This window comes from Prionailurus bengalensis, chromosome B3 (genome assembly GCF_016509475.1).
Source record: "Prionailurus bengalensis isolate Pbe53 chromosome B3, Fcat_Pben_1.1_paternal_pri, whole genome shotgun sequence".
In the NCBI taxonomy this organism is placed as follows: domain Eukaryota; kingdom Metazoa; phylum Chordata; class Mammalia; order Carnivora; family Felidae; genus Prionailurus; species Prionailurus bengalensis.
In genome coordinates, this window is record NC_057355.1 from 9,977,811 (window position 1) to 10,005,798 (window position 27,988).

The 27,988-nt window shown below is 44.3% G+C and overlaps 1 protein-coding gene across 23 annotated transcripts in view; it reads right to left on the reverse strand.

Moving 5' to 3' along the window:
* The window catches only part of AKAP13 (A-kinase anchoring protein 13), a 335,560-nt gene that overhangs the window by 103,337 nt on the left and 204,235 nt on the right, over positions 1-27,988 (reverse strand). For 22 of the 23 annotated variants that reach the window (XM_043554751.1, XM_043554750.1, XM_043554737.1 and 19 more), the window contains exon 9: positions 59-134. In XM_043554751.1, the coding sequence (XP_043410686.1) occupies positions 59-134 (76 nt within the window). Of the gene's footprint in view, positions 1-58; positions 135-15,955; positions 19,484-27,988 lie in introns of those variants that run through there. The other variant, XM_043554752.1, reaches the window with a different exon arrangement.

The following is a 27,988-nucleotide window of genomic DNA, read 5'->3' on the forward strand; positions in this document are numbered from 1 at the left end:
ATGGACGTTTTTAGATACAGTTATTCACGCAACTGGAAGCTGGAAAACCCCGGCTCACCTGGGCTCTGTGTGGGAGCCAAGAGAGACGCTGCATCAGGGCACGGCTGTATTGTACACCAGCTTTCCCGGTTTATCTGAAGGAAAGAGAAACAGATCGACGTTCAGACAGTGAAGCAATGTGGGATGATGTGATGGCTGCTGCAAACATATCTACTGTACCAACACTCCTACTTTTTTCTTTAATACTTTGATACAGTAGGTAAAATTATAGGAAGGAAAAAAAAAACCCCTTTCACAACACAATCAAGGCATGCCCTACTCCACTAAGGCTCTAAGGAGACTGTCAGTAAAAGCAACAGGAAAAAGACACACAAGGAGGAAGGCCTGGTGCCGGCCGAGGGTGAAATAATATAAGAATAATACATTTAATATGTAACACAGTGATAATGATGAGGAACACGAAATGCATCGCAGATTACAATACATATTTGATCTCTTCATTTACAAGTTAAAAAGACAAAAATAACTTCTGTTTCTTCAAGATTTACCATCCACTGGGTATCAGGTTAGGATTCTATGTACATTATCTAAATCCCCACAAGAGCTCCGAGAAGTCTGTATTATCTGTACCCAAAGAGTAACTAGGCTCAGCGGAGTTGCTGAGATCATTATGACAGCACTGGCGATGGAATACAAGTCTACATGAATCTAAAGCATTTTAAGAAGAGAAGACTCCCTTAAAGTATTTTTTTAAAAAAACTTAGCCTTTACAACGCTCAGCCATCTTATTAACATCATAACCATCTACTTTCATTACATTTAAGATAGTATGAAATTACTGTGACAGATTTCAAAAGTCGTCTCCCCCGTAACTGATAAAAGAAGTAAACACAAAATCAACAAAGATACAGAAAACTTGAAAAACGTTACCAAGCAGTTTGAGCTAACCAACAAATGCGGAGCAATTCACCCAAAGGCAGCAGGACACACATTCAAGTATACATGGAATGTTCACCACAACAGACCATATTCAGTGGCATAAGAGAAATCTCAAATTGAAGATTAAAATCATACTACATATGCGCTCTGTCCACAAGAGTATCAAATCAGAAACCAAAATGAGAAGTTACCTGGAAAAACCGCAAAGATTTAAAAAACAAAACAAGACAAAAACACACAAAAAAACCTGTTAAAAAATCCATGAATCAAAGAAGAGATCTTTAGGAATTATTATATATTAAATATTAGAAAACATCTCCAACTGAAAAATTCAAACATCGCATATAAAAATTTGTGAGATACAGCTAAAACAGGATTTAGAGCAAAATTTATAACATTAAGTGCCTATATTAGAAAAGAGAGGTCTCAAATCAAAGATCTAAGCTTCTAAGAAACTAGAAAAACAGGTCTCAATGAAATGGAAAACAAAAAATAAAGTCAATGAAACCATAACCTGGTTCCCTATATCAGTAAAGCTCTAGCTAGACTGACCAAGACCAAAAGTTACAAACTGCCAGTATCAGGAATTAAAGAAGTCATCATCACAGTTCCAACAGATACCGAAAGGATAACAAAGGGATATTATGCGCAACATTACTGTAACAGATTCACAAGTCAGATGAAATGGAAACATTTCATGGAGGGCACAAACTACCAAAATTCACTCAAGAAGATAATCTGAATACCCTTATTCTTTTAAAGACATTGAATTTAGTTAAAAACCTTCCTATAATGAAATCTTCAGGCCCAGATGGTTTCAGTGGTGAATGCCACCAAACACTGAAGGAAGAAATAATGCCAATTCTACACAAACTCTTCTACAAAATACAGGAGGCAGGAATTACATACAGCTTGTTTCTAGGAGTCCAGCATCACACTGCCACCAAAACTAGACAAAGATATTATAAGAAAACGTACATCAGTATCCCTTAGGAACACAGATGCAAAATCCTGAACAAATATTAAGATACCGAATCCAGCAACGTAGAAAAAAGGTCAAGCTGTCATGGCCAAGTTCATCCCACGAAGGGATGAGAGAACAGTATCATCAAATATGCCACATGGGATAAGGCAGAAAGCTCCAGGACGTTCTGTCAAACCAACTGTTTGACCAACAAGAAACACAAGGAATTAATACGCTTCTTGCAAACCTGGATCTACATGAAACAAAACAGCAAATCATTTGCTCCTTTTGACTATCTCACCGTTAGAGAGAGGACAGGAGGCAGGGACCAGGGGCCATGCATGTTTTGGTTCCTGGTATGTTACAAACCCATGCCAAAAATTTCACAGTGATCTGAATGGAAACTGATCTTCTGCTGGTTCCCTGGGATTATGCAAAGTAGGCCCTTTAAAATGTAATTTGAGTGTGCCCAATAAGGAAGTAACCTCAAATTCAGTAACTTTAACAAACCCTACCCATACCTTTCAAAGAAATCAAACAGCAAATTTTCTTAAAAAAAAAAAAAAACAAAAAAAAAACAAAACAATCATTCATTCAGAGCAGGATTTCTTTACTGAAAACTACATCTCATTTGAAATGAGCCAAATTTCACCAGAGTGAAATGTTTCTCTGCTAACAGTAGAAACAAGAGTCCAGAACTACTATACTTCAGTAGAAAGCTACATTTTGAGGCTGAAAGAGAAAAAAAAAATTGCTTTTCCTCCTTTTATTCCCCAAATAGGAAAAGATTGCAGGAATACAGCACAAATTTGAATAATTAACAGAAGCAAAAAAGCTGAGGAGATCCTTTAAAGTAGTGAAGAATACGCTGCTCTGAATTGTCATGACATTGTGTTCTCCTTCTGTGACCTTCACTAACTTCAGCCGACATTTTAGGAGACTTTGCTAAAACTCTACATCTCAGAATATTTTTCATTGCCTTTTCAACTCCGTGGCCACTGAGTAAACTGGACATTCTTTGCCTTCAATATGTAAGGGACTGACTATACTTTTCATGTCCTTTTTTAGGTTTGCATGTTATAAAATGTAAGTTAAACAATTTGTAAAATAACATAATATACATAAGCAGTTCATGATATAGTAATAGTATATAATATAAACAACATGTTTATTTAAAATCGTGTTTTAATAATAAAAATAAAATATTAAAATATTTATTTAAAATAATGTAATAAATACTGAAACAATGAAATTAAGACGAAATCAAATCTCTAACTGAATACACTAATTTCTGAAATAACAGTGGTGAGAACATGTTAATGTTGGAAGAACATTCTTCATGGGTCTCGCCTATCTCTCCATGTCTTGTGAGCAAAGGCATTGATTGTCCTTTTGTTCTAAATTATCTTTTCAAAAATGTGTGTATCAAACAACTCTGGAAGATAGAGATATTGTTTGTTTCTGAAGCAAAGGGCAGGTCTGTCTACTGTCAGCATAACAAAGACAATGTCTCAGTCAAGGACAAAGATCAGGCAGGCTCACTGCCCATTATAAGGACTGAAGTTTCCTAAGAGTGGGGTTTCTTGGCCGTGACACAGCATCCACCTGGGACTCCCTCTGGGCTGTCCCTGGGGAACTTGGGAAGCAAGAGGAACCAACAAGAAACTGGTGCTCATGGTGCTTTTTGTGCAATGAGTAATAAACCCCTTTGCCCCTGACCCAGGAAGCCCTGTGACTTCAGGCAGCAGCCATGAAACTGTCAGACTAACTTGGGAGCTTGAGAGTAGGGTAAAATCTCAGACCTATCACAGTTTTGACAAGTAGTATATATTAAATAGTATCAAAAACACTTAAACACAGGGGCAGGCAGAAGTCTCTTGATATGATCACACCTATGTGGTGAAAAACCTTAATCTGATTCAGTTTTTTCATTGAATGATTATGCCTGAATGAACACAGAGAGACAGTATTTATTTTAACTTTCCTGTTGTTTCCCAAATTTTTTTTACAAGTTACTTTTTGGTTTTTACAATTGATTCTGGAAAGCCTTCTATTTCATAGTAACTTTTTTTTTTAAATTTTTTTTTTTAACGTTTATTTATTTTTGAGACAGAGAGAGACAGAGCATGAACGGGGGAGGGGCAGAGAGAGAGGGAGACACAGAATCGGAAACAGGCTCCAGGCTCCGAGCCACCAGCCCAGAGCCCGACGCGGGGCTCGAACTCACGGACCGCGAGATCGTGACCTGGCTGAAGTCGGACGCCCAACCGACTGCGCCACCCAGGCGCCCCGATTTCGTAGTAACTTTAAGTTGACAGAAAAGTTACAAAGATAGCCCAGAGTTCTCACGTGCCCTGTCTCACCAGTATCTCCAATGTTAACATCCTATGAAACCCTGGTGCCTTCATCAACAGTAAGACACCAACATTGGTACATTACCATTAACTAAATCCTGGACTTGATTTGGATTCTATTTCTGTTTCCATTAACGTTCTTTTCTGTTCCAGGATCAAAACCAGGATACATACCACAGTGCACTGAGTGGGAGTGGGGGGGGGGGGGACGGGGGGGTTGGGGTGTAATTTGGCATTTTAACATCTTTACTGAAGTGTAATTCATATACTCTAAAACTCACCTAAGTCTATGAATCAGTGGTTTAGGGTATTTGCAGACCTGCTGTAACCATCATCACTAAGTTTAGAATATTTTCATCATGCCAAGAAGACACTGTATCCATTAGTATTCAAACCCCACCCAGTTCTGGGCAATCATGAATCCACTTTCTGTCTCCATGGATTTGCCTACTCCGAACGCTTCACATAAATGGCATCATGCATTATGTGATCTTTTGTGACTGGCTTCCTTCACTTAGCAAAGTGTTTTCAAGGTTTTCTTATGTCGTAGCACCAGTACTTCATTCTTTTTACTACTAGATAATATTCCACTGTGTGGGGATGCCCTAATTCTATTCATTCATTCATTCATTCATTCATTCAACTGACGGGCATTTGGGTTGTTTTCACTCTCTGGCTGTTTGGAATAATGCTGCTATGAAAATCCTCATACAAGTTTTTGTTTGCACGTGTTTTCATTTCTCCTGGGTTTATACCTAATGAGTGAAACTGCTGGGTCACATGATAACCTTTATATTAGACATTCTTAGGAACTGCCAGACTTTTCCAAAGTGGCTGCATCATGTGATGTCCCTGCCAGCAACGCATGGCTGTTTTCTTTCTCCGCATCCATGCCCACGCTGGTTATGATTCTTGTCCATCTGATTGCAGCCATCCTAGCAGGTGAGAAGTAGTGTCTCATGGGAGTATTTGTTTTTTAAATGGAAAATGTATTTTAATCTGTTGGTTACTTTCTAGGAACGGAAGACAGTCTGAAGATGGAATGCTCTTCACCCTCAGGTTTGTCTCCCTCCTTATTTAAAGCAAAAAAAAAAAAAAAAAAAAAAGTATTTAAATACCTTCTATGTATCAAATTCTACGCGAAGCCTTAAAAGCAGAAGTAGTAAAGAGCGTGTCCTGAAAGGACTGTCTCTATGAGAGAGAGACATGAAAATGTTCACTTCCTAAGCTCCTCGCACACAGCAGGTATTAAATGTGTGCTGTCACTAGCAGGAATGAGAGCCCAAGTGAGCGGACCACTGGAAGGAGGAGCCGTATTTTACGTGCTGCATGCATTTCTTACTAGGTCACAAATGACACAAGCAGAGACCTGGGGCCAGAGCGACGATGTTCTGCCATTCTTCCGCTCCACACAAGGCATCGCACAACACAGAGTGGGGAAGTCCGAGACTGCCACACCCTGGTAGAAGCAGAAGAGTTCAGGGAGCCTAGTTTCACAGGAGTTAAGGAAGCAGAGGGCAGAAAACAGAAGGCAGGTCCGTGGTGCCAACCACTGCAGAGAAGTCAAAACAGATTAAAAAAAAAAAAAAAGTTACTGGACTGGGTAACTGTGAGGTTTCTCGTGACTCTGCAAAGAGCAGGTTTTCACAGGACAGGTGAGATGAGAATGAAGCCTGTGAAACATGTGTTTATCTCTCTAGATTCAAGGCACTTTACAGTTTATAAAATAACTGTCAGCTAGACATGACCTTTCTCCTGCCGCACAACGAGGCACGATGCCATTTGGGAGAGGAGGCCACACACTCGGTGAGGCTAGATTTGGGGAGAGTATCTTTGCGTGTGGACTGCACTGTTACTGGTGACTGCACCTGCTCCAGAGACCAAGCGTCTTGAGAACAGAAACACACCTTTAATCCCTGGGGAGGGAAGTGCCAAGAAGCAAGGGCATGGTTCGTGGGGATGCTTAATGGATAATCTTTGAGTTCATTATCCTCCATGATTTTACAGAGAACAGCGAGGAGAGCCTTCAGGATTCTCACTCCGCCTGCCTTTACCAGATCCGTAAACAAACACAAGTGAGGCCAAAGGAGGTGAAGTGACTCCACCCAGTGAGTTCAGTATTTAGAAGCCGGGAGGGCGTTCTCCCTACTTCCATCCAGCTCTTTCCCCGAGTCCATGGGTGCTGCTTGTTACTTTTTTCTTTGCCTTGGAACTCAACAACTGTTTAAACAAGTTTTAATAACAATACTAAACTGGAAAAGATCTGGCCAAGTGCATTTCAGATCCCTGGAGAAGATTAGCTGGAAAACAGTCACTGTTTATTTTCGGCAAATATATTTAGAAAATAAAAGTATTACCAAAAAGAAACAACGCATGGGACAGTGGGTGCCAAGTGTTTGAAATTCAGGATGCTGTAATTGAGAGAAATGTTCTCTGTGTCGGGGCGGGGGGAGGGGGGGGAAGGGGGAGGACTCTGCCTAGGCCTAGGCTCCTATGTCCGTCACTGACTGTTAATGGGGGCTCTGCCTAGGCGCCTGTGTCCATCACTGACCGTTAATGGGGGCTCTGCCTAGGCCTAGGCGCCTGTGTCCACCACTGACTGTTAATGGGGGGTTCTGCCTAGGCCTAGGCGCCTGTGGCCGTCACTGACAGTTAATGAAGAGCATTAACTGGTGGTGCTGATAAGGTGCACCACCTCCATGGACACAGGACACTTAGGAGAATCTGGCTATGATGCAGTTTCAGCCAGTTCCCTCTTCTGAATTCAGATTCATTTATAAACATTTAAAAGTAAAATCTATATTGAAAAATAGTAAGGTTTCAAGTGAATCAAGACTTTTTCACCAGGGCAGGATGGGGAATTCCAGCATCAAAAGGCTTCCTCGAGCTCTCTTGCTGTCAGCTACACGCGGATCCATCCCTGGTCAACATGTTGGGGACCCCCCCCACCACCCCATTAGGCAAGAAACAGTGTTCAGGCACAGCTTAGGCAGACGGGTAGGACATGATCCTGTCTACATTTTGCATAGGACAGGACATCTCACAGTTGAAAAGTATGAGAAACTCTTTTTAAACAAAAATGCCATGGGTCACATTTGCATCCATGTCCCAGGATGGCAGATATGAGTACCTCCACCAACTGTGGACCACAGGTCAGGAAACACGGTTTAGTTAATGAAATACAATAGGGACACAAGTCCCAGAAACCCACAGAGGTTAAGGAGGAAGCCCCTAGAATAACAAAAGATAATTTCTGGTTCGGATATGTGAGAAACACTTAACAGAGGTGGTGGTATATGAGGTGGGCCTTCTAAGGCGAGCACAGTATGCTCAGGAGAGAGAGAGGAGGAGAGGCAGGGAGTTCCAGCCATGTGGAAAAAGCAGATGAGCCAAGTAGTCAGGACACTTCAGAGCTGGAGTTCATTGCCTTCTACGGCACAGACTCCTTCCGAACCTGAGGGAAGCCGTGAACCCTCACCAGAAACATGCATGTGTGTGTCCAGTCATTGGTTCTGGAGAATATCCTCGGAACCCAGCATGCAGACCTTTTCCTGAGACATGTCTGAGAAGCACAGAAAGCCCAAAGGTTCCCGGAAGTATAAACTGAGGAAAGGTGAACAGGAGATAGGGCCATAGTGAACCAGGCTTTGTTCTCGAGCAAGGGCGGACCCTCCCCCCAACGACATCAGCAGGGGAGGCAGAGCGGTACCGTGCCAGGAACATAGCTCTCAAAGAACATGGAGAAAATGGGGTGGTAGGCGGAGCCTGTGGCCTAGCCTAGCAGCAGTGTGCACCCGGACTGGGAAGATGCCCTCTGGAGACAGAAGCAGAGGAGCAAAAAGCTGGCATGGAGGGCAGAATCCACAGAAATAAGACAGAGGGCCCCAAACCCACCATTTAACCAGCGGGAAATCCAGCGGGCAGGAAGATGCTGCTGCCTGTTCTATTTGGCTGTGCTGAGTCTGAGGTGTTCAGACGCCTTTCAAATAGTTGAAGAAGTTTAGGGATCTCGAGAGAAAGGCTGGATGCTGGCTTCATTTGCCACTGAGGTAACAGGTGAGAAGATGTGCACGAGAGCCAAGGCCCAACACAGACAGAGAGGAGACACTCCGAAGGCAGCGTTCCTTCGTGTGGGACGACACACATGTGTGCACGGAGCAGCTTGGAAAGCTGCTACTTCTGAACTCTTACAAACATCACCAGCACCAAAAGTGAGTGTGCACCAGGGAAATGCACATAAGTCAAAACCATGATGAGACGCTACGTCGCTCCCGTTAGGATGGCTATTATCACCTCCTCGCCCCCAAGGAGCCACTGAGAAAATAACAAGTGTGGGTGTGGGTGCAGGGAAACTGGAACCCTGGGCGCTGCTGGTGGGAATGTCAAACGCAGCAGTCACTGTGCAACAGTGTGGTGGTTCTTCCAAAAATTCAGCAGAGAATTGCTATACAATCCAGCAATTCCACCTCTGGGTATATGCTGAAAAGAATCGAAAGCAGGGACGCAGACAGATATTTGTACGCCTGTGTCCGCAGCAGCATTACTCACGACAGACAAAAGGTGGAAACAACGAATGTCCATCCGCAGATGAATGCGTACATGTGACCTACACACGTCATGGAACACCACCACCCAGCCTTCAAAAGCAAGGGAACCCCGACACGCTACAGCATGGATGAACCCTGAAGACAGTACGCTCAGTAAGATAAACCAGTCAGAAAAGGACAAACACTGTGATTCCATGTCTATGAGGTAACCAGGGTCGTTGAACTCACAGACAAAAAAATAGAATGGTGGTTTCCAGGGGCTGGCAGGGAGGGAGAAACATGGAATTATTGGTGAATGGGTAGAGAGTTTGTTTGCAAAGACGGGAAAGTTCTGGAGATGGCTGGCGGGAACGGGTGCACAACAACGTGACAGGCCACCAAACTGCGCACCTAAACGTGGCAGATTTTATGTTACGTGTAGCCTCCCAATGATAAAACAAAATGACTGTGCAGCCAGCAACAGAGAAAAGTGGTCAAAGGGGCCCACATAGTGAGGGGCAGAGCTGGAACTCTGGGCCAGATACTACCAATCATGGTCAATGCCACTAACCAGAGGGCAAACTCCATGCGCACCGAGTGTGGAAAGAATGCCAAAACATGTCTCAGCATTTTCCACCACATCGTATTCAGTGACAGCAGCACCCAGCATACCGTCTTCTTGTGTGAAACACATGGCGTTTACTACAGAGATCAACCGCTTAGGAGATATAAACCAGATTACAAAACATCTCCTCCTCCTTCTGCTGGGTTTCAGAATCTGATGTCACAGATAAATCTGCCCTAGTCTCGGTTCTGTTCTTCAACAACTCTGTCTCTTTCTCACTTACACCAACAGCCAACTTAAAGGCCACACCACGTGGCTACATTTGAAACATTTTCAGAGTGCTTCCTACAGGCCTTCAGATGGACCTTCAGATACATCACCAAGCCCTGACTACAAACATGGTAACACACCTGTTCTCCTGTTAGTCTCTTTTCCAAGAGGTGACCTCCAAGATGGAGATTTTCACATAAACAGATACGTTGGTTCTCTGTACTATTAACACTCTTCTTAGCCAGCGTGGAGACTAGGCTTGGCGAGATTCTGATTGTTAGAAGAATTAGGAGACAGAAAAGGAAGAAACAACAGTGTTGAGACTACTAATAATTTGAGTTTTAAGAGAAAAACAAAGATGATTATGAGTCCCTCTCTCCAGATTTTGCCCTATGGCATCTTTGAGCTCGTATGAGCAAAATGCAGGATTGGCAACTGCCCGAATGGGTAGGAGAGGGGAGTTCAAGATCATTCAGAAATTGTGTTTGGCTGGAAATAAGGGAAACAGAAACTCTACCATTAAATATTCATGTTTTTGGAGGAATTAGTTACCAAAAAGCCACTTTCTGGCTCTGACTCCATTTATGATTCTTTAGCTAAAGAACAAACTTAGGCCTTTGTCCATAGCACCTCCATAATACGTAGGATCATGGACACTATGGGTGTTCAACATCCAAAGTTCTGGTGAGCTACTGTGCATATGGAGCACGGGAAAATGAAGTTCAGAAGGAATGTCAGACCCATCTGGGTAAGTTTTTGTTCCTGCCACGAAGCCTGGGACTCCTTGTGATTATCTAAACTGCACCCACGTTATGTTCCCATCAGTCTGAAAATAGAGCTGTACATATTTCCAGCAGACAGGGAACTGCCTTTTGTTTCTGGCAGTGTTTCTCCTACTGTTTATATCTGAACATCCTAATAACGCAGCTTATGGTTACACCCAGCCTTCCCAGCCACTGCTCCTATTGACTTCCTTTTCAACTGTCTCAGGAGACCCAGCCAGAGAGACGAGGCTGAACAAAAGGAAGCAAAAACCCACCATCCGGACATGGAAGCCAACGCTTGAGTCAAAATCTTTCCAGGAATTAGACTGCGACGGAGCAGATAGACGTAGTTGTCCTCAGTCCTCAGCCTCCCCACATCTTCGTTGAGGCGGCCGTGGAAGTGTCTTAGAGAAAACAAACTTCCAAAGGATGTGTATTTCTCTGGAAAATGGCACTAGAGTTAAAGTCCAAGTACTCCTTCTGAGCTTTACCTAACGAGCTCATGTGGCCTGCCCAAACATCACAGGGACGGGGGGGTGTCCTCCTCCACAAATATTTTCACTCAGTGCACACAAACCACGGTTGCAAATCTTCTAAGCGTTCACCTGACACTCTTAATTACTAGCTACAAAGTCTGCTCTCAAAAAAGCATCAATAACATGAAGAGTCCTGTTATTATTAAGCAGACAATATCTTCCCAGGTACCCAAAGTTATAAAAATTGGTAAAACAGAAACAGCTCTTAGACTAAAATCAGTTCTTATTAGCAGTCGTTCCAGGAGTCTGACGCTCTTCTCTTCGGTATGATAGTTTTGCGTAAGTTTCAGATATGTAGTGTCCTCTTGTGTTAACACTGGTCTCAGGAATGCCCACCATGAATTAGCTACAGAACTACGTGAGGTGAAAATTTCTATCTTTCACCAACTTGTGAGTTCCATACGAGCTTTCTGAAGGATGCTGACAAAAATGGGCACATTGCTACCAGAGGGTTTCTGCCAACAATAAAATTCTTCCATATCCCATTCTGAGCATGTGATTCATGGTTACCAACCACTTATCATAAGAGCCAGAAGATACACACATCAAGAGGAAGTACTCAAGGGAATATCAAATGGCGAGGAAGAGCAATGTGTATGCGTGTACTGGGCTGGGGGGCGGAGATGAAAGTGACTAAGGAACACTATTAACTTACGCACCTTACTATTTAGCAGAGAATTCAGAAAGGAGATAAGATTCCAGGGATGTTGGAGGCTGATGGTGGGAAGCAAGAGCTGACCTGAGGACAAAGACCAATGTATGCAGCTTTAGGGAAATCTTAAGGGAAGGCCTTGATACAGAAGAGCTACGATGAAACCAACTATATAAAACTGAAGAAGCCAACAGACAGAGTGCAGGGTAAGACAAAGCATGGGGACCTCACCCAGGATGAGAATTTGGAAGCTAACCTAGCGACTTACCAGCAGGAGGGGCTGGAGTTGTAACTGTGCAATTTCACAGCAGCAGGCTCACGAGCTACGTTTTGTATTTACGGTCATACCTCTGTGTTCTTATGTCAACCTTTCAGTACATTAACCCAAGCTTACGTTGTGGGATGCATAGGAATCCTTACTTACAAATCTTAGAAGATGGATTCATTCAATGAACAAACTTATTGAGCATCTAAAAAAAATTTTTTTAATGTTTATTTATTTTTGAAGGAGAGAGAGACCGAGTGTGAGTGGGGGAGGGGCTGAGAGAGAGGGAGACACACAATCCAAAGCAGGTTCCAGGCTCTGAGCTGTCAGCACAGAGCCTGACACGGGGCTCAAATCCACGAACCGTGAGATCATGACCTGGGCTGAAGTCGGACTTATTGAGCATTTAATACGAATTAGCAACACTGTTCTGAGTGCTCAGATATAGTGAGCAGATGAAAAAACTGCAAACGCATTTGTATAAAAGAGCAAATTTCTATAGATAAAAGTGGAGTGAGAACATATGCATGATCACTTGAGAACTAAAGTGGCATATACACCCAAATATAATAATTTTTTTAAAAACACCGATTAAAAATACTGAAGCTCAGGGAGCCTGGGTGGCTCAGTCGGTTGAGCGTCCGACTTCAGCTCAGGTCATGATCTCAGGGTTCGTGGGTTCGAGCCCCACATCGGGCTCTGTGCTGACAGCTCAGAGCCTGGAGTCTGCTTTGGATTGATTCTGTGTCTCCCTCTCTCTCTCTCTCTGTCCCTTCCTTGTTCGTGCTCTGTCTCTGTCTCTCAAAAATGAATAAACACTAAAAAAAAAAAAATACTGAAGCTCAAAATATAATTGGAGAATACTTCCAAATGACAAAAAAAAAAAAAAAAAAAAAGAATTGTGGAAAAAAATCTGCTACAGATTGTGCAACAGAATTAATTAATAGAGGGTCATGACACTGCCCGTGCTAGGAAGGCATTCCTGCTCTGGGAAAGAAACAATTGAGATAGCTTCTAGGACAATATCTAAGATAGAAAAAAATACATCCATATTTATAAATGAAAACTGATTCACGTATTTGTGTAACAAAAGGAACTGGCTGACTGGAGGAGGAGGTCTCGGATAGCAAGAAAAAGCATCAGCCTTGACGATCAGATCTGGGATTGCATCCCATCACCTATCACACGTGCACTGTGAGACCTTCAGAGAACTATGGACCATCCCCACCTGCTTTTCCATATGCAAAATCAGACAAACACTAGGAATGTAAAAACTAAATGCCTGGATCTCCTCCTATCCATCCACCTCTTCCCAGTGCAGACCACAAAACCAAGTTACCATGCCTGGGCTGCCATAATGGCAGCCTAACTTATTCCCACACTGACAGAGGGATCTCTTCAAAACATAGTTTGAGAAGTGACCTATCCAAACAAAGCCAACTCCTCCTCCTCATGGCTGTCAAGGCCCTGCTTTCCTAAGGTCCCACTTATGACTCTTCTGATACCTCTCTTCTGCTTGTTCAGGGCTCCCCACGCACTGGCCCTGCCAATTCTTTCCTGAAGGCCTCAGGGCCTTTGCATCTACTGTTCATTCTTTCTGGGAACACCTTCCCTTTGTGTAGCCAGCATCTTTCTATCCTCTGGAGATCAGTTTTTTAAAGTCAGAAAAAAAATTTTTAATGTTTATTTTTGAGAGAGAGAGAGAGACAGACAGACAGACAGAGCATGAGCTGGGGGGGGGGGGGGGGCGCAGGGAGAGAGGGAGACACAGAATCCGAAGCAGGCTCCAGGCTCTGAGCTGTCAGCACAGAGTCCGATGTGGGGCTCGAACTCACGAATGGCGAGATGATGACCTGAGCCGAAGTCGGATGCTTAACTGACTAAGGCACCGAGGTGCCCCTGGAGATCAGTTTTTTAAATGTCAGCACCTCAGAAACATCTTCTATCGAAAATAGGCCTTCATAGTCTGCTGCTTATTCCTGTCAAATCACTTATAATTTGTACTTTTTTCTCTATGTATCGCCTGTCTTGAAGCAATATGAGGATTTTAAAGAACTGTGTGGCCCTTGGACTTAGGGCTGCTACTGGCACTGAACAGGTCATTAACAGCGCTCAACGATGTCACCTTTGTCTGTTTCCAAAGCAAAGAGATTAACACACAACTTAGCCATCTTATTTTAAACACACTAGTTTTAGGACTCCTAGTGTTTACCTATTTGTAATAAATGCCTATTTTCTGAGAAGTGATGTCTTCTCCACTAAAACTCTTTCATTATATAGTTGGCAGCATGGTAAGGAAAAAAAAAAAAAACAACGAATGCAAACAGATTCATCTAAAAAAACTAATTATGTCCTTTATTATCTGTGGCCTTGTGAAAAAAAAAATCACATCTTTGTCAGTCAAGTACTTCATATTCCTCACTGTGGCTCGAGAGAACCCTTAAGCTCTTCACCTGAATGGTGGGGGGGTGGGGGGGGGGGAGACAGTGGCTGTCTGAGCAGTTAAGTCTCACGTGAAATAATGTACGTGGAAATGTTTTGTTACAGCATCTCTGAGGCCAACAAACTTTCATGCCCAGCCAGAGCATACAGTACTACACATTTTAGCCTTATTTTAAATGCACGATATTCTCTGTGATGCCTACACTGAGATTTTCTAGGCTCCCTCCCTCTTTCCCTACTTTCTTTTCCCCCCAGACAGGTAAAATCAAGAGTCAAGCATACAAAGGTCCTAAAAACTGGGCTCTCGTAAATATATGAGGACAAAAATCTTAAAGCACCACGGTGCTTTCATAGAGGTAATCACAGTTCGGAGAAACTAAAATTAACAGTATCTTGGAACCAGTTCAAAATGCCAACTTACCAACAGTGCTCAGTCTAGGCCGAGCAGGTCAGACAGCTACCTGACAGCAATTAGGAGGGACGGCGACACCACTCTAGCACAAATCACAACTCCTACCACTCTACCACAAGTCACAACTCCTACCTGGCCCCTTGTCCAGCCATGGTACCCATGGGCTTCCGGGTCTAGCCTTCTAAACCTTCTAGCCTTCTCCTCGGCCTCAATGGACCAGTGGAAAAATATTATGAAGTCTCAAGTCATAAACTGAATTGATAAATCGGCAACATAGTTCCCAAATGTCCTTGACCAGGGAAATAACACCATGCCTGTGCTCCGCTAGCTTATAGGGCCACAAGTTCAGGTACTGAGGCTCTTCTGGCATCTGTGAAGCAGTTTGGCTAGCTTCCAATTTCCCCTGCCTTTGCCAGAAAACTGCTAAACTTCCAAAAAGTGCTCCTTGAGTCATCCGACATTCCCAGACTCCCATCTTATGGCTGGAGGAGTCCTTACTAATTTTAGAGGCAAGGATGCCTTCTGTGAGCAATTAGCTCTGCAGAGTCTCCACCCCCATCCTGCTCTGACACCCAACATCACTGACACCGAGAAAACAAATACAGCTATCAAGAAAGTCAGTAAAAAAAAAAAAAAAAAAAAAAAAAAAAAAAGCAGTCAAACCAAGCCAGAAGCACTACTCTGCAACTGCAATAAATAGGCTGGAGACCCTTGCAAAGGAAATAATGTCTATCTTGCCCCTAAAGAGTTGCAAGAGACAGTAGACTAACAGTTAAGAGAGACTCAGAGAGCGAGAAAAAGACAGAGAGACAGAGAGAGAGAGAGAGATACACACACTAAGAAGCAGAAAAGGAGACCAACAGAGAGTGATATCAGACAGATGGGGCTGGAGCAGGGGAAGGTGAGGAGACGGGGATCACAGGGACAGAGACGGACACAGAGATATCTCAGGGAAGAGCAGCTCTGAAGGTGAATTTCTTCCTCTCTGGTTTTCAAGAATACGAGGTTCTGCTCAGCTTAAGAATGCATTTTAAAGCAAGCAAAATGACATTTCCAAAGTAAGTGGTTCAATGATGATTCTTAAGCCCCTCCCAGTATCTGTCTCTTAAGAACCTTAAAATCAGCAGCCTCACCCCTCCACCCCCTACTTTCCCCACAACCTTCTCAGCCTTTCTCCCAGTACAGGGAGGCTAGGGACTCAGCTACTGGGTTCACAGAGATGAAGGGGCCTGAGAGCTCTGGAACGTCTGCAGTGTGGCCCCTTACCTTCAGCAGCACCACGTCCACAGTCCTGTCCACCTTGGAGATGTCACACAGGCTGTAGCGCCTCTTGTGCCGTTCATACATTTTTGTCCAAATGCAGAGGAGAGGAAACAAAATGTAGGAGACGTACCCACTGCTAACCTGCGGGACCAGTGCACTCCCCCAAGTCGAGTTCCAGATTTCTCACGCTGAGCTGGAGATCTGTGCCTTCCAGACTCCTCTCTCTACAAAACCCTCACAGGGTCAAAAAATGATTAAAAAGAAACCAAGCAGAATCCAATTCCTTGAACTGACGGAGAACTTTCTGGCAACTTCAGAGAGCTGGGATGATAAATTTATAATTCATAATATAAACAACAGCCTCCTGATGCCGTGCTTTAGGCAGATCTTGAGTGAAAGACAAGTACACACCGTTCCCATCACTGGCGATCACTCCAGCAGGAAAATTAAGGATGAACCGGCTATGCATAATGGCTGACACACGTGGGGGAAAAACCCAAAGCAGGCAATAAAAATCCAGTATGTACTTTATCAGGAAAAGAGAAAGAGAGGAAAAGGTAAGACAACTCTACTTCAAAGGGATGCCATGAAAACATTCTCATTCTCTCGTTAACTTCTGTTAAGGGAAAAAAAACAAAAAAAAAGACAAGGAAAATCAATTTTCCTTTATAGGGGAAAAAACAAAAACAAAAGTAGACGCTTGGAGATTCTGTTCAGAGTCGAGTCTTTAGTCAGCCTGTTGCTCACCGGGCAGTAGGGCTTGGTTCTGATTTCAGCTGAGAATATCCACTGACAGCAGAGGAGAAGGAGAAGAGAAAGACCACTCCTCCTCTACTCCCTCCTCCCTTCTTGGGCGCTGGCCCTCCCCTACCCCAGCCCCCCTCTTTCCCTCACCCTCGGAACGTCACTACTTGCCCTTTCGGCTCCACAACCAGCAGCCTTGGAGGTTTGAAAACCTAATTGCAGTGGTGGGAACATGATTCATCCACAGACGAAGAAGAGAAAAACAAGGCTTCCTTTTCCAACCCACTTCCTGCTGCTCCTGCTCCCCCCTCCTCCCCCCCCTCCTCCCCACACCGTCCCCTATGAAAACGGCTCTGTCAGGCATCGCACGGTGCACCTCGAACGCTCTGATGTCCGAGCCGGAACACGATGAAGGGGGGAGGCGGCCGTCCCAAACATCACGAGCGAGTACAACACACTCCTCTATTCCACGAACGACAGCAAATTCAAACTGCCCAAGGCGCGCACCGCAGCTCCCTGCCAGATGCAAACCAGTGATTTCATGTGAGAAAAATGTCAGCCGAGGATCTCGGGCTGTGCCTCTGGGATCCAAAGTGGCTACAAAAGTGGCTGACGGGGTTTAAAAAGCAAGAGTTCAGTCTTTTGCTTTTTTGCAGGGGGGATGCGGGTGGGGAGAACGTGAGTGATGGGAGGGGCCTTAAAGAGAATTCAGGAGAGAAGGAAGGAGCAGAGTGAACAGGTACCCGTGCCAATACTTTCTCCGCATGAGGCTGTCACTTCATCTGCCTGTTTTCTTACTGAGCCACCACCTCCCCCCCCCCCCCCCCCGCAACAACCGGGGTTGGGGAGACAGGCCTACACCAGAACTCGTCCTGACTTCAGACACTCTCTCATTTGGTTGGTGAATGATCTGGGAGGGAAAAAAGAAGGAAGTGAAAGAAGCAAAAAGGGGGAAAAGAGTGGGGAAAGGCAAGGATAAGAAAATCTCCTTGTAAGAGCGTTAGGCTGCCACCCTTTTCCTCCAAGGGCCAGGGAAGTCGTGGCCAGACCTGGAGAGTGTGAGTGAGGGGGTGCAGACACCACAAGAGAAAGGAAGAAAAGAGATTTAGTGCTTAAGTTTCTGTCAGTATTGCAACCGGAGTTGGTGACAAGGTTTTTCAGGAGTTACAAAGGGGGTGTAGAAGGTCTGATGAGTCACCACTTCCTCGGGCCAGGCGGTCTCGTTGCTAACCAGCCCAAAGGAGGGAAACGCAGCAAACTTCACGAGAAAGCCAGTGTTTTCCTCGCCTAGGACTGCACTGCAGTCCAGCTGTGACTGACCAGAGCCCAGGTCCCCACCCCTCACGGGGTCACCCAAGGCACGCAGGTGGACGGCCGCCTCTTCCCCACAGGCCCCCAGTGAGCCCGGAGTTCTGTGATGCTACCAACAAGAACAGTGAAACAGATGTTGCTTTTCATTAGAGTAGGATGGAGAACAGTAGAAACAGGATCAGCAGAGACAGCTTAAAAAGTTCCAACTAAAGTTCCTGCTCAGACTCACCCAAAAGGGCTTTCTTTACAAATACTCGGACACTCTGGTGCAGAGCACGTATCGGAAGACCCTTCGGGCTGCCACGTGTGGGAAAGCTGCTAGTGTATCACCTTTTCTGTGGGAACTTTCATCAAGCTGTAACTCTGAACTCCCCCTCCTCCCCGTCTGAACACAGGGCCGGCTCCCCTCTGTCCTCAACGTGGTTTATTCCTCCTGCCACTCCCTTCTGTTTTAATTAGAATCGAATGTTTCCTGCTTCCAAGGTTCCCAGGCATCTCTCAAGGGATCAGAGAGGCTTTAATCACCATACAGCCTCCTGAGTCCCAACATCGTCTAACTACTGACTGAAACGGAGATAATCTCTATTGCCTTAACGGACATTTTGTGCCTTGCAGTGAGGCAAACAAACAGCAAGGTCTCTGCCCTCAACAAGTGTATATAATTAGAGAGAAACCGGTTTCAAAATAACGTAGCTGTCTGAAATGTTGTGGGACCTATAGATTAAACTATTTTATTTCCGACGATCTGCTGACTTTGTGCCACAGGCTGCAAACCTAGGCTTCTTCCTACTCTGTCTGCACACAAAAGCCTCCCCCCCACCCCACAAAGGTTTGGAATCTTCCTTATAGTACTCTGTTCTTTCTTGTAGAACAAATGCTCTGGGTGGGGGAAAAAAGGTCTCCTTTGCTTCCCCCTCTGGATCTGTTCAGCACTTTCCACAGAACACAGTCTGCGGTCCTGGGCTTTGGCTGCTGCTGTGACAATTCCAAGTTTCTATCAAAAACATCTGGAACCACGGAGCAGTTATTCTGTTAGGATTTTGAAACACAGCAACCAAACCAATCATTTTATATTCAAACCAGAGCTGAGAGCTATGAATTTTTTTTAATGTTTCTTTATTTTTGAGAGAGAGAGCGAGCGAGCGAGCACACAAGAGAACATGCGAGCATGAGCAGGGGAGGGGCAGAAAGGGAGACAGAATCGGAAGCAGGCTCCAGGTTCTAAGCTGTCTGCACAGAGCCTGATGAGGGGCTCGGGCTCATGAACCATGAGATCATGACCTAAGCCAAAGTCGGACACTTAACCAACTGAGCCACCCAGGCGCCCCAGCTACGAATTTTTGTTTTGAGAAAATTTCCCCTTTCCTTTAATTTTGGAAACTTGTAGTAAAATATGTTTATTATTTATAGCCCCTTAGGGTAGTGGTTATTTACAAGATTAATTGTATCTCCCTTGTCTCTGCATCCTCTGTCCCACTCTCTATCCACAAAAGGAGTCCCAAATTCTTCAACAGAAGCAACCACTGCTTTTACTCTGTTCATACCACAGGCCCAACATATGTTCTTCAAGATTCCAGAAGAGGAAGTAGAAAAATATTTTCTGCATTTAAATTTAACTACAGCATTTCTGTTCGTGAATTAAATTTTCTCTTGATTTATTTAATTATAAGATCTAACAACTTACCCAAATTATTTAAGCAATTCTTCTGGGGCAACTCTCTTTGGCTCCTTTTGTTTAGTTAGGGCAGAATCCAGTCTCGAGTCCCACAGTCAAGTTTCTGAATTAGGACACCATCTAGTGGGTATGCCGAAGTCCCAAAGAGAACACCGAAAGCCAGGAAGCACTGCAGGGAGGGGGCTGGGGAGAGTCCACTACTACTAAGTATTTTCCCTGTAACCCCAAAGGGAACAGCAGCAGCACGCGACTGGACGCTGGCTAAGTAACCCCTCAATGATGGATTCCGTCCCTGCAGGGAACACAAGGAACCAGGGTGGAAACCAAGGGCTCCTTCTATCCTAGGTGTGCCATGGTCTCACTGAGCGACTGGCAGAATTAGCCGGACTCTCTGGGCTTAGGTTTCCAGAACTGAAAAACAAAGGGGTTGGACACTATCTGGAGTTCCTTCTTGGTCGGATATGGTCAGTCTGAGACTAAGAAATCTTTATCACCTGCCACACGGCTCATAGGATGTGGGTAGATTCAGAGGAGAAAAGGGAATTGAGAAATTCTCTCAAAATCCGTTGTAGAAAACATGTAGTGTGTTTTTGCATCATTGTATTTTCCTCCTCCACTTTCACATGAAATCAGAAGGAAAGGTCTACCACAGTTAATTTTCATTTATCTGTGATTTCATCAACTTAAAAATAGTGAGTCATCCAGAGTTACACGTCTGATGGTGGCAAAAGTGACTAGAATACAGCTAAAATACTTCACCTCCACTGGGACAATTTGAGTCTGCTTAGAATAAGAGACTGTTTCATGTATGATGGTTGCTTGACTGAGAGGAGAAAGGAGGAAATTAATTACAGTGGCTGCACAGTCACTGTTTCCATGTGGGACTTCCTTTTTAATTTTAACTTAGGTCTCTGAGCACTACAGGTCCAGGGAGGCCTACCGTCCCTCCCCCCAACCCCTCCACCCAGGCATTTCTCTGACTTTAGAGGTTCCAAGAAGGTGAAAAAAAGCACAGAGGAAGGCCTGGGCCTGGCAACCAACCAGCGATTCTCGATTCTCGTTAACATAATTCTCGTTAACATAGCGTGGGTGGTGGCAAAGCAGCGCCCTTCGCTTTAACCCCTTCCTGCCTTTGCAAGAAACCTGAAGACCATTTCGCCCGCAGCAGCAAATTATCTGACCACAGTAACAATGGCAAAAAGAAATTAAGATAGAGGAATATAAAACAACAATAAAGCTTTAAAAATGTCTTTTTCTTTAAAAAAATTTTTAAATTATTTTTTGTAGAGACAGCGTGAGCAGGGGAAAGGTAGAGGGACACAGAGAGAGAATCTTAAGCAGGCTCCACACTCAGTGCAGAGCCTGACACGGGGCTCGATCTCCCCACCTCAAGGTCATGACCTGAGCCGACATCAAGAGTCAACGCTCAACTGACTGAGCCACCCAGGTGCCCCTAAAAATGTCCCTTTACAAGCTTTTGCTCCTCCCGGGAAACAGGTCTCAAGGAACATGTCCACAAATGTTAAATTTTACTAAAATTGCCAACAGCTTGGAGAGGGAGGGCGGAGAAAGGAGGGGGCAGATTCACAACGTCGGGTGCAAAAGTGGTGACAGGATAGTTTCTTCTGCGGCATAATTTATTAATAACGACGGGTCCTGAGTACTTCCTGTCTGCCAGGTGCTTCCACGTGTACGACCTCATTTATTCCTCATCACAAGCTCTAAGGTCACTGTCTGCCTTGTGGTGGAGAAGACCTGCACTCAGTGTTTCAGTCAGTTGTGTAAGGTCACACAGCTGATAAAATGAGTTTCCACTGAGCTCCATTCTGTGAGTCTTCTTTCTGTCGGTTACGCATCTTATTTTGCTTTGAGTAATCCCCCAAAGTTAAAGAAATGAAACTATCGTTGAGAAAATGGAAATTAAAAAATTGAGGAAAGAAAACTGAGAATTCATCACTCGTACCAGTAGCTCAGGCTTGACTCTACACAAACGCCAAAGGTTAGAAAACAGTTTTCCTCTTTCAATAAACATGACAAACGGATCCTCATTTTAGAAAGTTCAGGTGGAGAGTGTATCATTACGCTGAACAGAGTCAACTTCTTGGTCGACATTTTCATCCTGAACGTTTCCTTTTTTTAGCCGCTCCTCACTAACAGATTACAAAAGTCAGGACGAACACACCCAACACAGAGAATGAAAGATTTCTGGATTCAGACAACTAACCGCCAGCCAGGCCCTCTTTAGGTCGAATGGGTCTACGGCTCCTAGATCTTCTCTTCGGAACAAACATTAGCTATTTCTTGTAGCAGCGTTTCAAGTATGTGAAGACAAGCATCAGGACTCACCGCCCTCCTCACAGCTTTTCTCCTGGACCACGATTCCCACGGCCGCTCCTCCCGTCACAGGGAACCCGACGGAGGACTCTCAGTGCTTCTGGTGACGGTGAGCCCGGGACGATCAAAATCAAGCTTAACTCGAGTACCACCCCAAGTAGGAAGATCCAAGCCTCTGATGAAATAGGCTCACTTCCCGTATTTTTTGTTTGTTTGTTTGACTCAAATCAGATCTTCTTCATACTGTAACCTTGTGGTTTTATTTAAAGACCCACCTCACATCTTGCCCTTCTATATTCTCACTGAGGTTACTGTTTTAGCCTAAAAACAGCATCTTGAATCTAGATTCCGTCACTGAAGTAGCAGCTGTCCATCCAAACTCTGTGTCATCTGTGAGTCTGAACAGCAAGGCTAACAACGGAGACCCAGAGATATCTCACTAAAAGCACCCCCTGGAAGGCCGTCGATGCAAAGGGTGCTCCTGATATCAAGTGCTGTTCCAACAGCTACAAAAAGCCAATTGAACCTTGAGTCCCATTTCTTCGTGTCTTTACTATATGGAACAGTCTGTAGAATTTCTTGCCGAAAGGAACACACCAGATCTATGGGATCCTCCCGTTCTACCCGTCTGCGACCCTCTTCAAAGGAGAAATGAGACACCACCCACGCAGTGCACTGTTTGATGATCATTTCTGTGTGTGGTCATGTACTAGATTTGAAACCAGATGCCAAAGATGGTCATATCTGATCAACCATAAATCATATTCACTGTTCTTTTTTTTTTTTTTTTAAAGTAGGTTCCACACTGGGCGTGGATCTCAACGCAGGGCTTGAACTCACAACCCAGAGATCAAGACCTGAGCTGAGATTAAGAGTTAGATGCTTAACTGACTGATCCACTCAGGCACCCCATATCCTTTATTATTTCTAAATCTCCTAGCAACATTTATTTTTAGCATGACCAGTATGAGTACATCACATAAGACTGAGCAGCACTGACAAAATTAAACAAAAACTACTCTAATTTTTTCCTCATAATGGTTCAATATAAGAACTTTTCACATTTAGACATCTTTACCAACTTCACAATCCTATAATTGCAAACTCTTAAGAGGTTGAGTAAAATGACTATAAAGAACAGGACCTCTTTCTCCCCAAAGCATTAATAAAAAAAAGGATATGCTCCCTCTACTTTTTTTTAGTCTTTTTTTTTTTTATTTTTTTTTCAACGTTTTTTATTTATTTTTGGGACAGAGAGAGACAGCATGAGCGGGGGAGGGGCAGGGAGAGAGGGAGACACAGAATCAGAAACAGGCTCCAGGCTCTGAGCCATCAGCCCAGAGCCTGACGTGGGGCTCGAACTCCCGGACCGCGAGATCGTGACCTGGCTGAAGTCGGACACTTAACCGACGGTGCCACCCAGGCGCCCCTACATTTTTTTTAGTCTTCAACACACCAACTATACTACGGACACTAAAATGTATTCTGTACACAAAAGTGTATTTTTGTTATTTTTCCTACCCAAATAGTTTGCACATACATTTACAAGTGCAAAAAGCCTGAGGTTCAGGCTAAACTTCTGGTCGTAACTTCTATTTCAGATGGTAACCTAGGCCTTGAAAAATATTTTTGTAGCTATCGCTTAAATAACTCTTAAGCATCTTAACTGAGGTATGACTGACATGCAAGAAGTTGCACCTATTTCAAGTATACTATTTTGTAAACATTTAATTTTTAAATAGAATTTTCAAATCTTCCCAAAGAATGTGGCTTTAAGATATATTGAAATTTTTTAAAACACGGAATGCTGAGAAAGCTAAAAGTGGCGAATTTCATGTAGAATGCTAAAAATGGCAAATTTAGGGGTGCCTGGGTGGCTCAGCTGGTTAAGTGTCTGACTTCGGCTCAGGTCATGATCTCACGGTTCGTGAGTTCGAGCTGTGCTGACAGCTCAGAGCCCGGAACCTGTTTCGGATTCTGTGTCTCCTTCTCTCTTTGCCCCTCCCCCGCCTGCACTCTGACTCTGACTCTGTCTCTCTCTCTCTCTCAAAAATGAAAAAAAGAAATATTAAAACATTTTTAAGAATAAAATAAAAATGGCAAATTTAGTATCAGTAACAATTTATTTATTTATTTTTTAAATGTTTTATTTATTTTTAAGACACACAGAGACAGAGCACGAGCTTGGGAGGGGCAGAGAGAGAGGGAGACACAGAATCCGAAGCAGGCTCCAGGCTCTGAGCTGTCAGCACAGAGCCCGATGCGGGGCTTGAACTCAGGAACTGTGAGATCATGACCTGGGCCGAAGTCAGACGCTCAACCGACTGAGCCACCCGGGACCCCCTCCAAGTATCAGTAACAATTTAAACAACCAAGAAATTTCACATGGGAAACTCATCATACTGGTACGAGTGTATACTCCAACTTCACGCGTCACTGACCTAAACCTTTAACAAGCTGATTTTCAGGAAATGAAGTTAGACAAGTATTTACTGAACACCTATCCTTGGCACTGAGGATACAGCAGCAAACGAGACATTAAGGAGCTATGATAAGATGCAAGGCGTGTTCACACAGAGGAATCACAGGACACAAGGACATTTGCCTTTAGACGGAACAGGCTCTGAGGGCCAGAAGAGGCTTGCTGTGGAGATGCTGACTACTCTGGGGCCCTACGGATGAGTAGGAGCTCACCAGGTGAGAGGCAGGGAGCCCCAGGACCGGGCTACAGAGAGGCATTCTGTGCACATGCCGGCAGAGGACTGAGTGCTAGCACCCAGAGGTGAGAAAGCGAGTGGCAAAGGATGAGTCCCGCGCAGCAGAAAAAGGCAGCTCCAGATGAACACGCTACTTACGCGGAGAAGTCTGCATCACTGCAACAAGAAAAAGCCATGGAAGGGTTGTTAGCTAGAGAAAGGCATGAAGAGTTCTGCTTTCAAAAATACCATTTTTCTAGAGCATGTTCCTAGACAGGAGGGAGAAGACGAGAGGCAGGGAGACCGGTCACAGAGCTGTAACACACGCTGGATGAGAGGGGAGGGGAGTGTGAATTCAGGTGATGAAAGTGGAGATGGAGATCAAGAAAAGGAAATGAGAGTCTGACGATACTAACCGTTAACAGGCAGTGGGGGTGGAGGATGAGGCGGAGAGCAGTGCTGTCAGACCAGGACTCTGCCCTGGGCAACCAGACAAACAGTGGGGTGGAGCCCAAGGAGGCAGCAGGGAGAGATCAGATGAGGAGGCAGGTTTTTTTGTTTCTGTTTCTGTTTCTTGTTTGGTTTTGTTTGTTTATTTTGAGAGAGGGAGAGAGAGACAGATCGAGAGCATGTGAGCAGGGGAGGGGCAGAGGGAGAGGAAGAGAGAGAATCCCAAGCACCAAATGTGCTGCCAGCTGAGAGCCCACCATGGGGCTAGAACTCACAAACCGTGAAATCATGACCCAAGCTGAAATCAAGAGTTGGATGCTTAACCGACTGAGCCATGCAGGCGCCCCTGATGACGAGTCAGTTTTAGACACAGAGAATCCGAGGATCTCAGAGACATCTGAGCAAAGCCCTGGTAAGGAGGCAAGCGTGTGCGTCTGGAGCTCAGGAGAATGGCTGGGATTGGGCGTTCAGATTTGGGAATCAACACACAGACAGGACATCAGGGACACCCAAAGAGGGAAAGATTTCAAAGAACAGCAAACAGCACCAGTGCTGTAAAAATCTCACGCAAAGTAAGAGATTTGGGTTTTGCTACATAAACGTTCCACAGACCTGGGAGAGGCAGGTCTGGGGTAGCAGAGCAAGGACGGCTGATGTAAGTATTCTAGAGGGTCACAAGGGAACATTTAGGTTCTGTCTGCACACTCCACTTTTCTCAGCCGTCTCTTAAGAAGTCCTTCCTATGAGAGAAGGTATCTTAGTGAATCCTTCCACCATGTTGCTATAGGAGTACTAACCTAGTAATAAATACTTCAGGCTTCAAAAGACTTTCTGAGAAGTAACTGAAGCCTTAGCAGAGAAAAGGGACCATTAACACAAAGTGAGTTCTTTGCAGTATGTATGCCTGTTCTTTTGTGCACTTTGAATTTTTTCCTAGAGGTTCTATCAGAGACCAGGAGAGAACACTGGAATGTACACACTGCTATCTTGGTTAGGAATACGGACAAGCGCTTGGTAACAACTGGAGGAGGGAAGCGGGGTGGACAGTGTTTTGGCAAGGAAATGGGAAAAGAAGGGCATGGCCAACAAGTAAGAAACTCCCTTTCCATACGAACATCTATGGAAATCAGAACAACCCTTACTCTATAAAACAAAGGCAATGAGATCAAGGGAAACAACACTGACATTTGGTGACCAGAATTTCCTAATGAGATTTTGTCATCACTAGCCAGTCATGGTCAGTTAGTAGTGAACCAGTGAAGATGAACAAATTTTTTTTTACCATTCAACCAACACTGAAATACCTGCTGTAGTTAGGTGGCTCTGCAAGGTGTTAGGAGCTATAAAGATGGATGAGATGTTTCCTGGGCCTCAAGGAAGGGACAATGGCAGGAAATACAAGTATAAGACAGCCTGGGTAGTACAAATGAAATGCGGAAATTCCAGCAAAGGAACAAGGATCTCTGGCTGCACTGATTGGGTAGAAAAATCCCACGAAGGTGGGCGTTGCCTGTGAAGAGTGTGAGAGAGGGTACAGATGTCGACGAGTGGCAGGTATGACGGAAGACTAGCCAAACTGTCTAGTTACATGTGTCAAATCCTATAAGGGAGCGCTATTAACATTAGCCTGGGAAAGCATTAACAGCCTAGATTATAAAAGCATATGATGTCATGTCAAAAAGTTTAGACTCTATTGAGAGGCACCTGGGAGCCAGTGAGGACTCTGCAGCAGAGAAGCAGTATGACTTGTGCTGTAATTCAGGAAGACGGTACAAAAGTCTTTAGCCACATCAAGCCTCGTCTCCTCGTATGGATGTCTCCATGGTCTTAGCCGGTCTTATTCACTAATATTCCCCTAGGTAGACATACCGTTGAACTCCCAATGTTCTATAATCAGGACATGGTTCTTTTTTTTGTTTAATGTTAATTTATTTTTGAAAGAGACACACAGCATGAATGGGGCAGGGTTACAGAGAGAGGGACTCACAGAATACAAAGCAGGCTCCAAGCTCTGAGCTGTCGGTACAGAGCCTGATGCGGGGCTCGAACTCATGAACTGTGAAATCACGACCTAAACCGATGTCAGATGCTTAACCAATTGAGCCACCCAGACACCCCAGTACGTGGTTCTTCCTACCTCAATGCCCCTGGCTCTTGGGCACACTTGTGGGCTATGCAACTCCCTACCTTGTCTCTTCACCTTAGCCAAAATCCACCCCTCAAATCCTACTTTCCTAATGAGGGAACCTCTGCCCACTCTAACCACCTTAAAACTCTGTCCTTTGTACTTTGATGGTCCCTAACTCTGTTACATTCACTCTACAGTGTTCCGCCCTGTCTTGCTCTTGATGCTGTACCTTGACTCTAAGTGGATGCTGAGTTCCCTAAAGGCAACAGGCCCTTCAGTTTCTCTTGCAGAATGCCAAAAATGACACTCAGAGGCTAGATGACTAACTGATCACATACTCACTTATTACCACAGTCATAATCCTCAGACTTTTCCAATGGCTGGCCAGATTTAATTCTTAAATGGGAGAACAAATTTTTTTTTTTTTTTTAAATCAGACCTAACATACAGAAAAGGGGGGTAGTCTAAAAGACTCTCTGAACTGAAAGGTTAAAAGTCCTGGTCAGACTTGAAAACTCATGTTCAAAATAACCATACCCTCAGGAAAATTCCGAATCCACATAAAATGCAAATGTATTACTTTAGGAAGTTACTCAACTTACTCTTATTTTTCACTTCATGGCAAAAAGAACAGCCCAAACATAGTCAGTCAGACAAGCCAAAAAGTGATTCAGCTTCCCATGAAAGACTTCCCTCAT